The sequence below is a fragment of the Acanthochromis polyacanthus genome, chromosome 1 (genome assembly GCF_021347895.1).
Source record: "Acanthochromis polyacanthus isolate Apoly-LR-REF ecotype Palm Island chromosome 1, KAUST_Apoly_ChrSc, whole genome shotgun sequence".
In the NCBI taxonomy this organism is placed as follows: Eukaryota; Metazoa; Chordata; class Actinopteri; family Pomacentridae; genus Acanthochromis; species Acanthochromis polyacanthus.
Window position 1 is genome coordinate 18,034,155 of NC_067113.1, and position 14,147 is coordinate 18,048,301.

Below are 14,147 nucleotides of genomic sequence, written 5' to 3' on the forward strand. Positions count from 1 at the left end.
ATGCAAGCCCCTCCTTTTATGCTCTGCTAGAATTTTATGAATGAACCAAGACTGTACCATCGGCGGAGGGGAGGGGGGGTCAGACTGGCAGCCACACGGGCCTACATTTTGGTGTAAAAGATTATTATTTGGGCATTTATGCACAGGAATATGAGAGATATTTTAACAGAGGTTTTACGCAAATGCAGCTAAGAGCTGTTCTCTGCACAAACGGGCCCCATTCACAAAAATCGGCTGCTTATTAATTCAATATGGGATGAGAAACGTGAGTCTATTTATAAATACAAAAAAAAATGTAACCATTTCATGGGCGATGAAAACTTAATGCTCGGGTGCGTTCAAGGGTAAAATCCATGTGCGATTAGAAGCAAGTAAAGCTCAGTGATGCTGTTTTGTTTGATCACCAAGGTCAACTGAGCACGTTTTTGCACGATCATTTCAACAGTAAACTACATGTTTAATTTCTCCGCTCTGCTGATCACATCCCATCTCTCTGAAACACGTTTCTGAACAGTGTGACAGACATTCCTCGACCATCTCTGCACAGCCATCCCGCTCCAAGATAAGCATCGGAGACTGTTAGCAGACATAATGAAATGATGCCGAATTGTTTACTTGGGAGATGGAGGTGAGGAGGAGAGGCTGCACATGTGGGGGCGGACAAGTCACGTGGCATGACCCGGAACTGTGGGGGAGGAGAGGGGGGGTCATCATTCACAACATCGCTGCAGCAGCATCCAGACACGCTGCCATGTCCGACGGTTTCTGTCCGTAACACTTCAGAACTGTGCAGATCAAACACTGAAGCGATGTTTACCTGAGACGTGACTCATGAGGATGTGGTGAGGAGGCTGGAGGTACAGTCAGCAGTTAAGGGGAAAGTTAAGGGAAACTTAACTCACAGGACACAGCAGATGTGATTGCACCCCACGTGAAATATCACTAAAATGATTCAGAAATAAAGAATACGTTACTTCTCAGTAGGCTATTTATTCTTGTGTAAGATGGAAAAACTACACTTGTAAAGCATTGAGCAGATTTTAAGTGGAGTTAACTATTTTCTTGTTTCTTAGGTGTAAATATGGATGTTTTGTCAGTTCCAAGTTAATTCAGCCTAAAATATCTCAATTTATTATTTTTAAAAATAAAAAACGTACCAGCATTTGGTTTCTGATTTGAGGTCTTTTGACTTAAATTGGACGATTAATTCATCTGCAGTTAAAAGTGTATTCAGCTCACTAAATCAAGTTATTAATCCTTTGATGCCCAACGTGAATCAAAAGCTACCCATTTGTATCTTTTTTTTTTTGGAAAAATTGATGTATTTCATTCAAATCCTGGATGTCTCTTTACAAAATAATTGAAGAATTCGTCCTGAATTCAGTCGATATACACTGCTTGGCCAAAAAAAAAAAAAAACAACAAAAAAAGTCAGCACCTGGATTTAACTAAGCAAATAGGTAAGAGCCTTCCATTGGATAATTACTGCAGTGATGAAAACGTTTCAGCTGCAACAACTTATTTAACCCTAGCTGATGCAGTGAGGAGCTTCTCATTTCTGAATCGTTGGCAGACATATCCTGTGGTCATGAAACAGATGTTTATCTGTCTCACATCTATGAAATTATTGGCCTGCGTCAAGCAAAGAAAACAACTAAGGAGATTTCTGAAACTACTAAAATCAGGTTAAAAATAGTCCAATGCATTATTAAAATCTGGAAGGATAGTGCTGAACCATCATCTTCGAGGAACAAATGTGGTCAGTCATGTAGTCTGCGTCCAGATTTACCCTGTTCCAAAGTGATGAGAGCATCAGGGTAAGAAGAGAGGCAGATGAAGTGATGAACTCATCATGGCTAGTGCCTACAAGCCTGTGGGGGTTAGGGTTATGTTCTGGGGTTGGTCAGGTTCAGCAACGTTATGTTCCCAGAGAATGAGGTCAGCTGACTACCTGGATACACTGAATGACCAGGTCTTTCCATCAGTGGAGTTTTTCTTCCCTGATGGCATGGGCATGTTCCAAGATGACGATGCCAGGATTCAAGGGGTTCACACTGTGTATGAGTGGATCAGGGAGCATGAGACATCATTTTCATACAGAGTCCAGACCTCAACCCCATCGATTCTTCTTCCACCTCCAGGAAAGTTCTGCAAGGAAGACTTGTACCAAGAGATGGAAAAGAGTGCAGTTTCTAGCAGATGAATTTTGGCAAAGATGGAAGCGAGAATACTTGCTTAATCGTCAACAAAGACAGAAACGACAAGGAACATCAAGAAACTCGCAAGTAGGAGGTATTGTTATCCTTCAAGATGACAGCTCACCAAGAAACGAATAGAAACTCGCCAAGGTCGTGGAAGCTCACCCAAGTTCAGATGGCATGGTGACAAAGGCGAAGCTGCTCATCGCTGAAAACATACACGACAAAGGAAAAACATACAAAAGATCAACCTTTTTAGAAAGACCCATTCACAAGATAGTCACCTTACTTGAGGCAGATTAAACCACAGAACACATGAAATCGCCCCAAGGACTGTCATGATTAAACGCCCGTTCCAAAGAACTACCTACATCTGTCATGAAGAGAGCTACAGTGACATTGCAGAAGCTTGTCGAAACAATGCCACAACGAATGAGCGCCAATATCAAAGCTAAAGGGAGTCCAACAAAATATTAGAATGTGCGACTTTTTTGTTTTGGCCGGGCAGTGCATAAAGTAATTGGAAACAGCCTGACACGTTAAAAATGGTTTCAGCACCTGCAGCTGCAAGTTCTTCATGTCAAATAAAGAACTAAATCCTTAAACCGAGACAACATAAAAGGAAATCAAGTCTTTCTGTAACTACTGTAAGGCTTGAAAAACCACGGATTCAAATCAATATCTTAGAATGACTTGACATCACCTGAATTGTTCAGTTGACTCAGCTGTTTTTACAGGTCAAACCTCATAATATGTTGTTGAAATAATCATTCAACCTATGTTCAGTCGACTCATACATCTAGGGTAGCAAAGGAACAGACTTAATTGAGTAGTAATTTATATTTACTACATTAGAAATACAAGGCCCAAAGCAGGAGCTCAATTTAATAGAAGTCGGTACATCTTTCATCACTGAGATCAAAATCTTGTTTTTATAATACTTTTTGTGTCCAAATGTATTTTTATTAACAAATTATATCCTGTTTTACTAAGACTGCACATTACAGGGGGTAAAAGTCTGAAAATTCTAGTAGTGATGGGAAATTTTTTTTTTTTATGTTGAAAATGATCCTCAAGTTTTATACTGAAAGTACAGAACAAAGATGGAGACATTTTTTAATTCTAAAAGTTGGGTTTGTTGCACTCGTCATGGAGGCAATGTCAAATATCTGAGTCAGTTGTTTGGATGTTGGTGACTAAGGTCACATGTTTCTGTGATTAACACTGGACTGAATTATATCAGAAAGAGCATCAGGGACATACGTTCAGACTTGTGACACTTTGAGATCAGGTTTAGACTTTTGAAGCATCTAAATTTGTCAGAGGCATTAGTGCCACTTCAGGTTCTGGTTCATAGGCCTGCAATCTACTATACAGTGCTCTTCTTTTAATGTCCCACTCCTGCACCCTAAGAGGTCTTTAAGGTGTGTGCAATACTGTGTTTGATCATCCATCTGGTATTCTGTGACTTTGCAAGGGGAAGTAAATAAAATATTCACAGTAGGTCCTGATGTTTCTGTTTGGTAACTGCTATGCATTATTTACTGCGTTGAAACATTTTCAGTGGCTTCAAATGATTAAGTTGGTGATAACACATGCAGTTCTGTGTATCGAATAGTTAAGCATAAACCACGATTGTACAGAACTTCAGTACAGCAGGTTTTGTTGCATTTCCTTCTACTGATTCAAGACCTGAAGTAGCACGTGTCCCCTCAAAAAGTTTGGTTTTATATTCAGCTCTTGTTGTCATATGCAGTGTCATAAGCATATTGCTTCACTAAAACGGTTATAAAATCATGACAGTGACATAAACGTTGAATACGAATCGTACAAATGGGATTTATTTTGCTCTCTTAATTCTTCATCTCAACTAGTTTGTGGACATAAATCAGAAAAAAAAGTTTTGTTTTTTTAAAAAACAAACATTGACCTTCATTTATCACAGTTGCTGAGGCACAACATTAATACCACTGACAGATAAACTGAATAAATAATTAAGCTGTTACAATGCCGTTACAATGCCACCATTAGGCAGCCAGTGTTGAAATGTGTTGAAAGCAGTAAGAATGGGCAACTTAAGGGTCTGAGAGACTTTGAAAAGAGCCAAAATGTGGTCGCTAGATAACATAGTCAGAGCATCTTCAAAACCGTTGGTCTTGTGGGATATACGCACCAAAAGTGGTCCAATGAAGGACAACTTGTAAACCACAGACAGGGTGCTGCGTGCTGAAGGCTCAGGTAGAGCAGTGAAGCCTGGCCCAAGTGGTCTGATCCCACAGACGGCTAACTGTAGCACAAATAGCTGTACACCATCATTCTGGGCTAATCCTACGTCTCATCAAGCTAAAAAACTATCCTCTGAGCAGCACAAGCATCAGCTTAATGAGGTTGTCCACACTGAGCCTGTATCATAACCTCGTCACCGGCTCTAAAGACTTCTTTTTAATCCCATACAAAGGAACTTTCTGCTCTCTTCACCGTTCATCTATGTGGATCTGGAGCAGAGGGAGTAACAGCACACTGTGTTTGTCTCTCATTTCTGCATTTTCCTACATTTAAATTAACGGAAAACTAAGTCAGATATTTTAGGTAAACCTCTAACAGTTTACTGTCCAAGTTTGTGGACCCATTATTCATTATTTGTGACAACACAAATCAGAAATTGTGTTGAGTTGTTAGTCTCTCTGACAGTATCTACCCCAGAGTTGATCGATCCATATATACAGTGATCTGGACCTGGTCTAATGCAGTCCAGATGTAAAAACAAAGCACCGCAATGTGGGTTTCACAAAACATTAATGGTTTACTGAAAATGTCTAAGATAGTTTTATATCATTTAAATGTGGAAAAAAGGTGAATTGATCACTCAGTTCAGTAAGATAAGTTTCCCTTAACTTCTCCTTACTGCTGCTTCTTAGCTTCATCTCAATCTGCTGTTTGACACAAATAGTTAAATGAATAAATGTTTTTCTGACTACATGTTGCTTAATCACCAAGTGGATCATCAGATTGTGGAACATTCACATGGTCACTACACTGTGCCTGCTACGGTTTTCCTGACGATGCATCACATTTCTTCAATTTATTTCAGCATTTCCTCTTTTTCACTATGACAAAATGACTTATTTAAATCTGACATTGTGTGACTGATATAAATACTTTTCTTGGAATTTACTGTTGGGCGAGTATAAAACAAAAGGTCTTAAATATAGGACTTTGGAGAAAACTTGAATATTTGAGACACTTTTATGAGCTATAATTCCTTTTATTGACAATAAATTACATATTTTAAAATAAGAGACACACCAACTTATCTATTTCCATAGAGTTCCCATGCTTTGTACATTCTTCTCAGCTTTTGGAGGTTTGGTTTGTTGAGTTCCTGCAGGGACAAGAATGCAATCCGATTCACATTGCCTTGAATCGCACATTTAGTAAAAGTTTAGATTTTCTTCTACATTCTCGTACCTTCTGGTCTTTGTCCAAATGAAGGATGTCTACAAGGGGAGCAATAGATGGACGGCCGTGAGCGCACTGGAAGGGCAGCTGGCAGGAAGACAAGGAGGCTACCAAGCTGCAGCATTCATCTTTGCTTAGAGTGTCATTGAACTTGATGGCACCTGTTTCATACACACACGTATAAAAATATCAGGTATAAAAATTACTGGCTCCTCATGACAGAAAAAATTAACTCAAGGACAGAGAGAAGTAATTCATCTTTACCGTGGCACGCTTGCGAGGCGAGCACTTTTAGAACAGTGAGAGGCAAAGTTCCTCTCACTCTACCTGTTGAGCGTAGTAACTGAAAAAAATTAAATAAAAAACTCTGTCTACATCTGTTACACTTCATCAAATAATAAGATGCCTTCTGCATCAAGTTTAGAAGGTACAGACAGGACCCAGCTTACCTCAATCTGCTCTTGAAGATACTCCTGATGTGAGACAAAGCAAAAGTGGGAAACATGAGGGAACAGAAGTGTAAAAACCTGACTTGCTCTATATAGTAAATTGTCTCAATGCTGAGGTGTTACAAGTCTTACCTCAACAATAGGCTTGATAACAGATGGCCTGCCTCGCCTGAGCTCATTACTCTCTTTTTCCGTGAAGCACAGTGGTACCTTCCCTACAAACACTTGTGGATCTGCTGCCTGTGAGAAAGTTACTTCCAGTCCCAAACTCCTCAAGTGTGGCTGACAAGACCTGCAGGAAGATGATAGCACACTATGTTAGCGCTGTAATAATAATACATTTTATTTGTATAGCGCTTTTCTGGGCACTCAAAGGCACTTTACAGGTAAAATGCAAATAATAAAGCATAAAATAAAGTCTGATGTTGATACAAATGACAAAACCTGAAGCATCGTTTCTGCTCTAAAAGGCTTTCCTACTTACTTTCCTGTTTCTCTGGAAACTCCTAATATTTTTTTGATGAACCTAAGTAAATTATGTTTGTTGTACTTTAAGAATACTTTTAATAAAAAAAAAAGAAAATTGTCTAAATTGTCAGATTTCAAAAAAGTCTGATGCTGATGCAGAAACCATAAACTGCAGCCTCGGTGCATCATTTCTGCTTTAAGAAGGTTAAAAAAATGTGTTTTCCACATCAAAATATCAGTTTTATTGAAAGTGAGTATTTCTGAGCAGAGTAAATTATGTTTCTTGTAGATTTGTTGAAGAAAATGAGAACCGTGCAGCAGAATGAGTTGGAATGAACATAAACCAGTTAAGAAACAGTAATAAGAAATTTAAAAAAGAAAACAAAAAGAAACAAAAAAAAGACTAAATAAAAAAATAATTGTGGGTGGACAAGCTGTATGTAGCAGTCTACAGAGCTGTGTGGTGCAGTTTGATGGAAATCAAAGTAACATCTTAATGTCACAACAAGGAGGTAAAGAAACACTCAATAATGGTGAAGGCTTCATTGTTCCAGAGTTTAGCTGCTACCTTGGGGACAGTTTAGTCCACTTTATGTGAATTAAGCTGAAGGATGAGAGTACGTTTCTGCGGTGAGTGACTGTGTGTGTTGTCATTTGTTAAGTCTTGTGTCATCAAGGGAAGGTATATCAGAAATCACAAAGGAAAAAGTTTCCTCACATCTTCAGGATATAACCTTATTCAGAAAGTGAAAGAAGCAGATTGTTGCAGTGACAGAAACCATCACCCTCCTGTCTAAAGCAGGAGACCTGCTTACATATGTTTTTAATGGACTGAGTCTTTTGATTGTCTGAAAACAACCTGAATTGAAACTTAGCCTGTTCACCTCAAGATGTAATGCTGACAGGACATTTTGACACTCACAAGTAGAGCACAAGGAATCTATGAATGTGGGAATACAGATTTAATTATAACCTTGCATGGAATCTGGAAAACATTCATTATACTGTAGGTTTAAATGAACACCAGAGGCTGTATCACTGTCTGTTACCACCTCTGTCCTTAGCTATACTGTAAACAAACGGATATTGTTAAACTTTGTATCTTGTTACACTGTACAAAGCAGACTCGTAGCCTCACCTAAGCAGCCGTAAGTCCTCTTCTGACACGCTGATCTCAAGAGGTGGCAAAATGCTTGACGAACACAGACGTCTCTCCCCTTGGACATCTGGGTCGTTCTCATATGAATCTACAGCGGCACAAATAATTGTCATGGTAGGATCACATGAGGATTTGCTTTATTAATTTTACATTTCACCGGCATCATTAAAATTCAGCAACTACATACCTGCAATTAAATTTTCAAGTCGAACTCTCTCATGTGCAGCATGTTGATCCACCAACACCAACAGGTTTCCTGAGAGTTCAAAAGAAAATGTACAAAGATGAAATACACAAGGTGTCAGGAAAACAGCAGATGGTGATGCTGTAACCCTCCTGTTGCCTTCATTTACCGGCACCAAACAGTATTGTTTCCTTGCTGGAAAAAATTCAAAAATTCAGCAAAAAATAAAAATAAAAAAATCCCCAAATTTCTGAAAATTTGCAAAACTCAAAGAAAATTCAAATAATTCCTTCAAAGTTTCCCTTAAAAGTTTTATTTTAAAAAATTCCCCCAAATTTGGCAAGAAAATTCTTGTAAATATTTTCAAAAAATGAGTAAAAATCTTCCAAAAAAAAATCCTAAAAATATCTAAAGTGATTCCATATGTATATATATATATATATATATATATATATATATATATATATATATATATATATATATATATATATATCAGAAAAACTTCTGATATTTTCTTTAAGAACATTCACATAAAAAAAATCAACCAAAATCCAGCTGGATTTTGGTTGATTTTTTTATGTGAATATTCTTAAAGAAACATTTTGAACATTTCTTTTTTTCCACCAAAATATGTTCAAAAATGTCCCTAAAATGTTGACAATGTGGACATCAGAAGTTTACCTGTGAAAATATTTTTTCCCACATTTTCAAACTTTAAAACAGGTCAATTTGGACCCGCAGGACGACACAAGGGTTAAGGTTTCCCTCCATACCCTCAGCTTCAGTGGGTGCCCCTGGTTCTTCATCTCTTGTATTGATGAGGCACGCAAGAAACTTCTTATCCACTTGGTGAATAACCTGTAAAGTGATTGGATAACAGCTTTATAACATCATCAAATAAGTCAAATCTGTCAAAACACTGAAAAGGTGGTTAAAGGACAAACTTGCCTTCATTGAGTGAATCATGGCCTTAGAGAAGCGGTACGGAAACAGGATGTTGTGAACCTTTACAGCCAGTTCGTCAGCTTGTCCAGTGGAAATATCCACGCCAACCTGCCGACACAGTCGTGGTCATTATGTAGTATTAAAAATATAAATACTGAACAGACAGAACAGAGAAAACAAGCAGCAAATTTTGCAAACGTCTCAAAAGTGAAGTTTCATTGGAAGAACAAGTTTTCTTTACCATAGGAGGATGGACAAACACTGGGTTATTCCATTTTGAGTACAATGAAGAAAGTGAGTTGGAGCTTTCACCAAGATTATCTGCAAAGAAACACAAGGTAAAACGTGACCCGAAATAAACAAAATACACTACATACATTTTGTACTTTGTGTGAGTCAGAACCTTACAGTCTACCACCTGACATGTCTGTGAGTTACCTCTATAATCAAGCCCTGAGCTAATCACTCTTTCTGGCCTGGATTTAGGAAGGAAAGGCAACACTAGATCCACCTGAAATGGGTAACACTTGTATTCCATCCCTACAGTTTAGGGAACAGGAGAGCAAACAGAAGCATCAACACTTTATCCACATGAAACCCTGAAATTTCTCAAAAGCTCCATCTATATTCTGGGCTAAATGAATGGCAATAAGGTTACTCTTGCTGAACCCTGAATTATATTTAGTGACCATAACATCTGTAATTGTGTGTCCCAACTCACCCATTTCAGAGATGACACTAACTGCCATATTGGTGACATCAGATGTACAGCGTACTTGAGTTTCTTCTGCAGCTGGTTCCTCATATCTGCTGAGCCCGGTCACTCTGTTGACGTAAACCGTCTTTCCAACAGATGCATCGTAGTGATGAAGCCAGTCATTTGACGTCATATCCTCTTCCTTTTCATCCAGTTCAGGATTTGTACAGCAACCTGTGTCCAGTTGGAGATTTGGTGCAGGATCACAGGGATTCTCATTGTTGTTATTCTCTTGGATACCATCACTGCTACTCCTGAGACAGATATTTTCCTCTGAGGTAGTCCTGGACATGTGTAGTGATACTTCTGAATTGTTTGTGGTGTGTTGCTTTAAATGGCAGAGTTTAGCCGCCAAAGATTTTTTACCTTTATTCTGAGCTGAGACTGGTTTTAGCTCAGAGACAGCTGATAGCATGGGTGGGCTTTGGGAGCTGCACTGTGTCTCCTCTCCCTCTTGTGTCTTTGTAACATCGCCCTCTTGCCAATCTTCCTGACAAGCTGATACATTTTTAGGATTCAAAACAAAGCTGTCCATCGGAGTACGTCTGGTGTTGTTCTGTGCATGAGCCTCAATAGCGCTTGGTAATTTCAGTTCATCAGACTTAACATATATTCTTCTGAACTTGTCTAGAGAGCCAGACTCCTTACATGTGGAGAACTTCTGACAAGAAATTATTTTGGGTACTTTTGATGGGATAATAGCAGCAAAGTCTCTGCATAGCTTCTGAGAAGATCCGTCTCGGCCTGCATGCAGTGAGATTTTGTGTTTTGATGCCAAGGATCTTCCTTCACTTTTCAAAGGTAAATCTCCCATCTGAAATACTGGCCTGTTGGTTCTGGATAGGCTCTGGGTGTGCAGACTTTCGTGAATGTATGGGTCAGACAGACAGATTTTTCTGTCCCTTGCTAGAGTCTGTCCATGGCGGTCTGGTGCTGTTGGTTCAGTACAGTTTAAATCAGGCTGAATTTGTTTAATATGACCATGTAGTGGATTTACATTGTTGATTGAGGTAGCACTGTTTGACTGAATGTCCTTTTCTTTAATAACTGCACCATCTAGGCCATCTGACATACGTAACATTTTAGAGCCTTCCCCGGTTTCACTGAATACTGGTTTCTTTTCTTTGTTAATGTTATTATGAGGCTCCAGTGTAGCCACATCACACCGGGGCTTCTCCACACATTCATCATTTACACCTTTTTTACAGTGCATTATGCTCACTTCATCTGCAGCTATCTTTTCCTGCCCTAGTTGATCGGTTTCATCTGCTCTGCACTCTGTCAGGCCAGACTCCAGGCAAATGCTGTCCACACATTCACCGACCTCTGTGGATTTACGATGAACAGATTCGGATGCCAGTTTAATTCCAATGCTGCAATCCAGTGAGGAAGTACCAGTAGTTTCTAAGCCACCTTTGTCAGCATTCTCTTCTTGATCTGTTCCATCTGTGCCAAAAACGTTAGGAGATACATCATCCAAGTCATCTTGAGAAAGGACAGCCACCAAGTTCTCTCTGCTCAGGAAAGCTTTCACTGCTTCTTCTACACAAAGCAAAATCCCACCCCAATCTTTGAACTCTATTAGACTTTTGGCAGGCTCAAGACAAATGTCATACTCTGAGTAAGAGCATTTAATATTGATGATGTAGACCCCATACAGCTCTTGGCTTCGTTTTTGTTTTGGACTCCTGATGACAGACAGCATATCTGAGCTGTCATTTTTCTGGTTTGAACTGCTTATTCTGCGCAGGAGAAAGTTCAGCAGCTTGTGGATCCGTGTTTTCAACAGCAGCCTGTCATTTACATACAGGAACTGCAAGGTGTTATTGTAGTGACCCTCTCTGCCGAGGTAGCCGATCACTTCAAACTGTTTGTGTGCGTAGCTGATTTCTCCCAGTTTCTCTGCTCGCATAAGGCCGTGAATCTGCACAAACCTGTGGTAGGTGTTTCTAGCTTTAGGAAGCTGCACTGTCATGGCTCCAGTGCAGTCATTCTTCAGTGTGAAGGATACGGAGGGATGCATCAGAGAAAGAGCCTCCACCCTCTGTCTGATCCTCTCACCCTCCAGGACAGCATCGACCCTCTTCCTCCGGACTGGCATGTTGTGGAAAAAGTTACAAATGATAACAGTTGTTCCAGCAGAAGGTCGAGCAGTATCTGCTTCAAAGACATCCAATCCTTTGCCCTCCTTGAATATTTTAACATGAGTTTTCACTGATGATCTGGTCCGTGATGAGATTTCAACAAGAGAGGCTAAAGACACCACACTTGCCAAGGCTTCTCCTCTGAAACCGTACCATCTGAGGTTATCCAGGTCATTCAAAGAATTACATTTGCTTGTGTAGTACCTATTTCCCACACATTCCATGTCTTCAGCGCCCATCCCCGCACCGTTGTCGATCACCTGAACTTTAAAAGCGTCCATGTCCATCCTGACTCCCACACAGGTCGCTCCAGCATCGATGCTGTTCAGAATGAGCTCCTCTACACACTGCTGAAGGGAGGGGATGGCAACACCGGAGCGAAGTTTCCCCTGAAGCTCTAAGGGCAAACACTTAATCATGGCGAATTCTGTTTTTGGTATGTTTGAGTAAACAAGCATTCACTTGTACTGATCAAAGCGTTAACTTAGCCAACTGCCTTTAAATTGACCGTTGCCAATAACCTAACGTACGCTGACTTGAAGCTGCCTCGTCTCGTGACTTCCAACTGAAACTTTTTGACGGCCACACATACAAACACAAACACTTAATCATGATTAATTCAGTTCTCTGGGTATGTTTACTCATTTACTTGTACTGACCAAAGTATTACATTAGCTAGTTGCCTTTAAACTGGCAGTTGCTAACGTACGCTAATCTGAATCTTGCTAGTTTCGTGACTTTCAACTGAAACTTCTCACCGCGACACATTAAAATAAAGTCCAAATACAGTAAACATTAGAAAAGCATACCATTGAATAACCCTGTTGTTGTGTACAGTCAACGTTGAACAAAAAGAGCTACCCTCAGCCGCTTATTGCAAACAAACAAAGCTAACACCGCCATCTTCTGGTGTGACTGACCGAACTAATGCTACGTTCGTGTGACTCGAAAACTAATACATTCATTCTCCCAGACTTCACTGACCACAAAAAGTAACGATATTAAAGATATGGGCTAGATTAGTAAATCAGACAGGGTTTCCGAAATGTATGCACATGTACACAAAACAGAGTTCATAGCAGTCTGTTAATATTTGGCGCCATAAGCTGGAAACTTCTAAGCTTTCAAATGTTAATTTCTGATTTCCAAGGTTACCCAAACTCACCATCCCCACACCTTTTCTCAATAGTATTTAGATGCCTTGTTTTAGCACCACCTGCTGTATGGAGTGCGCTATCTCAAGTGTTCACGGACCCAGACACAGGTTTGTAGTTTTTCCTGAACAAATAAAGTCAGTATATCCATGTTAATCACATTTATCTCCATTTATTTACCCCTTTGCATGACTTGTTAAACCTCAACCCCACAAGCAAATCTAGTTAGGTTAGATGTCAGGCCTTTCTTTTACAACATACACTATGACTTGTTACAGTAGAAAAGTAAAGGTGTTATTATTAGCTAAATTGTACCTAACCATGCTGGGAAAAAAAATTGCAATGTCACTGTGAGCCAGCATGCATAATTCAGAAACATGAAACCAAATCAACCAAATGGAATTCAGCATCATTAATTTAATTGCTTACACCTGTGCTGTGAAAAGGACACACAGAGGATACAGCTCAGCAGCTGGCACACATGCTATTTGATTATTATTAGCTAAAATGAAAAGCCTGGCCAAATAAATGTGGCTCCGTCTAGATTTATCTAATTAATCAATGCCACCTGCAAAACTGCTAATCTACGGCAGCTGTGGGTGATTGCCGCATAGATGACCATTCCAACAGTTCTTTGAAAATATACTTTAAAAAAACAACACTTAAGTATGTGATATTCCACTATAGTCTACGCTTTATTCTTACACAAGACATCTCTGCAACAGAGCATCAAAACTACAACTACAGATAGAATTGAAAGAACTAATTATGAGCTGAAATAAAAAATAATAATGTGCAGCTGGAGAGTGGGGTCATAAAGCAGAAATCAAAAGTTAGTAATGAGTCACACATCTTTTACTCAGAGAGTGGTGAAGTTGATAGACATTCTGGGGGGACAGGATTTTGTTAGTGGGCTTGTCTTTCCGGAGCATCATGCGGCCAATTGTCGTGCCATGCTGTCTGAAACTGTTTTTTGTGGACATTCAAGTGTCTGACTACGAGTATCTGATCTTTGCCATTCATTAAAACTAAATTTGCATGCTGAATTTGTTGTATTTAGATCGCTACTGACAATAAGGACATTCTATTCTATTCTATTGAAAAAACTCTATTAGGAAGAAGAACACAGTTTATTTCAGGACATTTGACATGACAAGTATATGAGAGTTTTGGTTATGAGGACTTCCCTGATTTATGAAATTAACACTGATTGGGGACTGGAAATAAATT

The 14,147-nt window shown here is 39.4% G+C and overlaps 1 protein-coding gene across 1 annotated transcript; it reads right to left on the reverse strand.

Moving 5' to 3' along the window:
- Positions 1-155: 155 nt before the first annotated feature.
- Positions 156-12,687, reverse strand: mlh3 (mutL homolog 3 (E. coli)). Its single transcript, XM_051945033.1, has 12 exons — positions 9,584-12,687; positions 9,104-9,402; positions 8,866-8,970; positions 8,691-8,775; positions 7,921-7,989; positions 7,713-7,821; positions 6,239-6,398; positions 6,107-6,130; positions 5,922-6,000; positions 5,667-5,818; positions 5,505-5,580; positions 156-2,406 (listed from the first exon to the last, which is right to left on the reverse strand). The coding sequence occupies exons 1-11, from the start codon at positions 12,219-12,221 to the stop codon at positions 5,509-5,511; spliced, it is 3,792 nt and encodes a 1,263-aa protein (XP_051800993.1). The 5' UTR covers positions 12,222-12,687; the 3' UTR covers positions 156-2,406; positions 5,505-5,508.
- Positions 12,688-14,147: the final 1,460 nt, after the last annotated feature.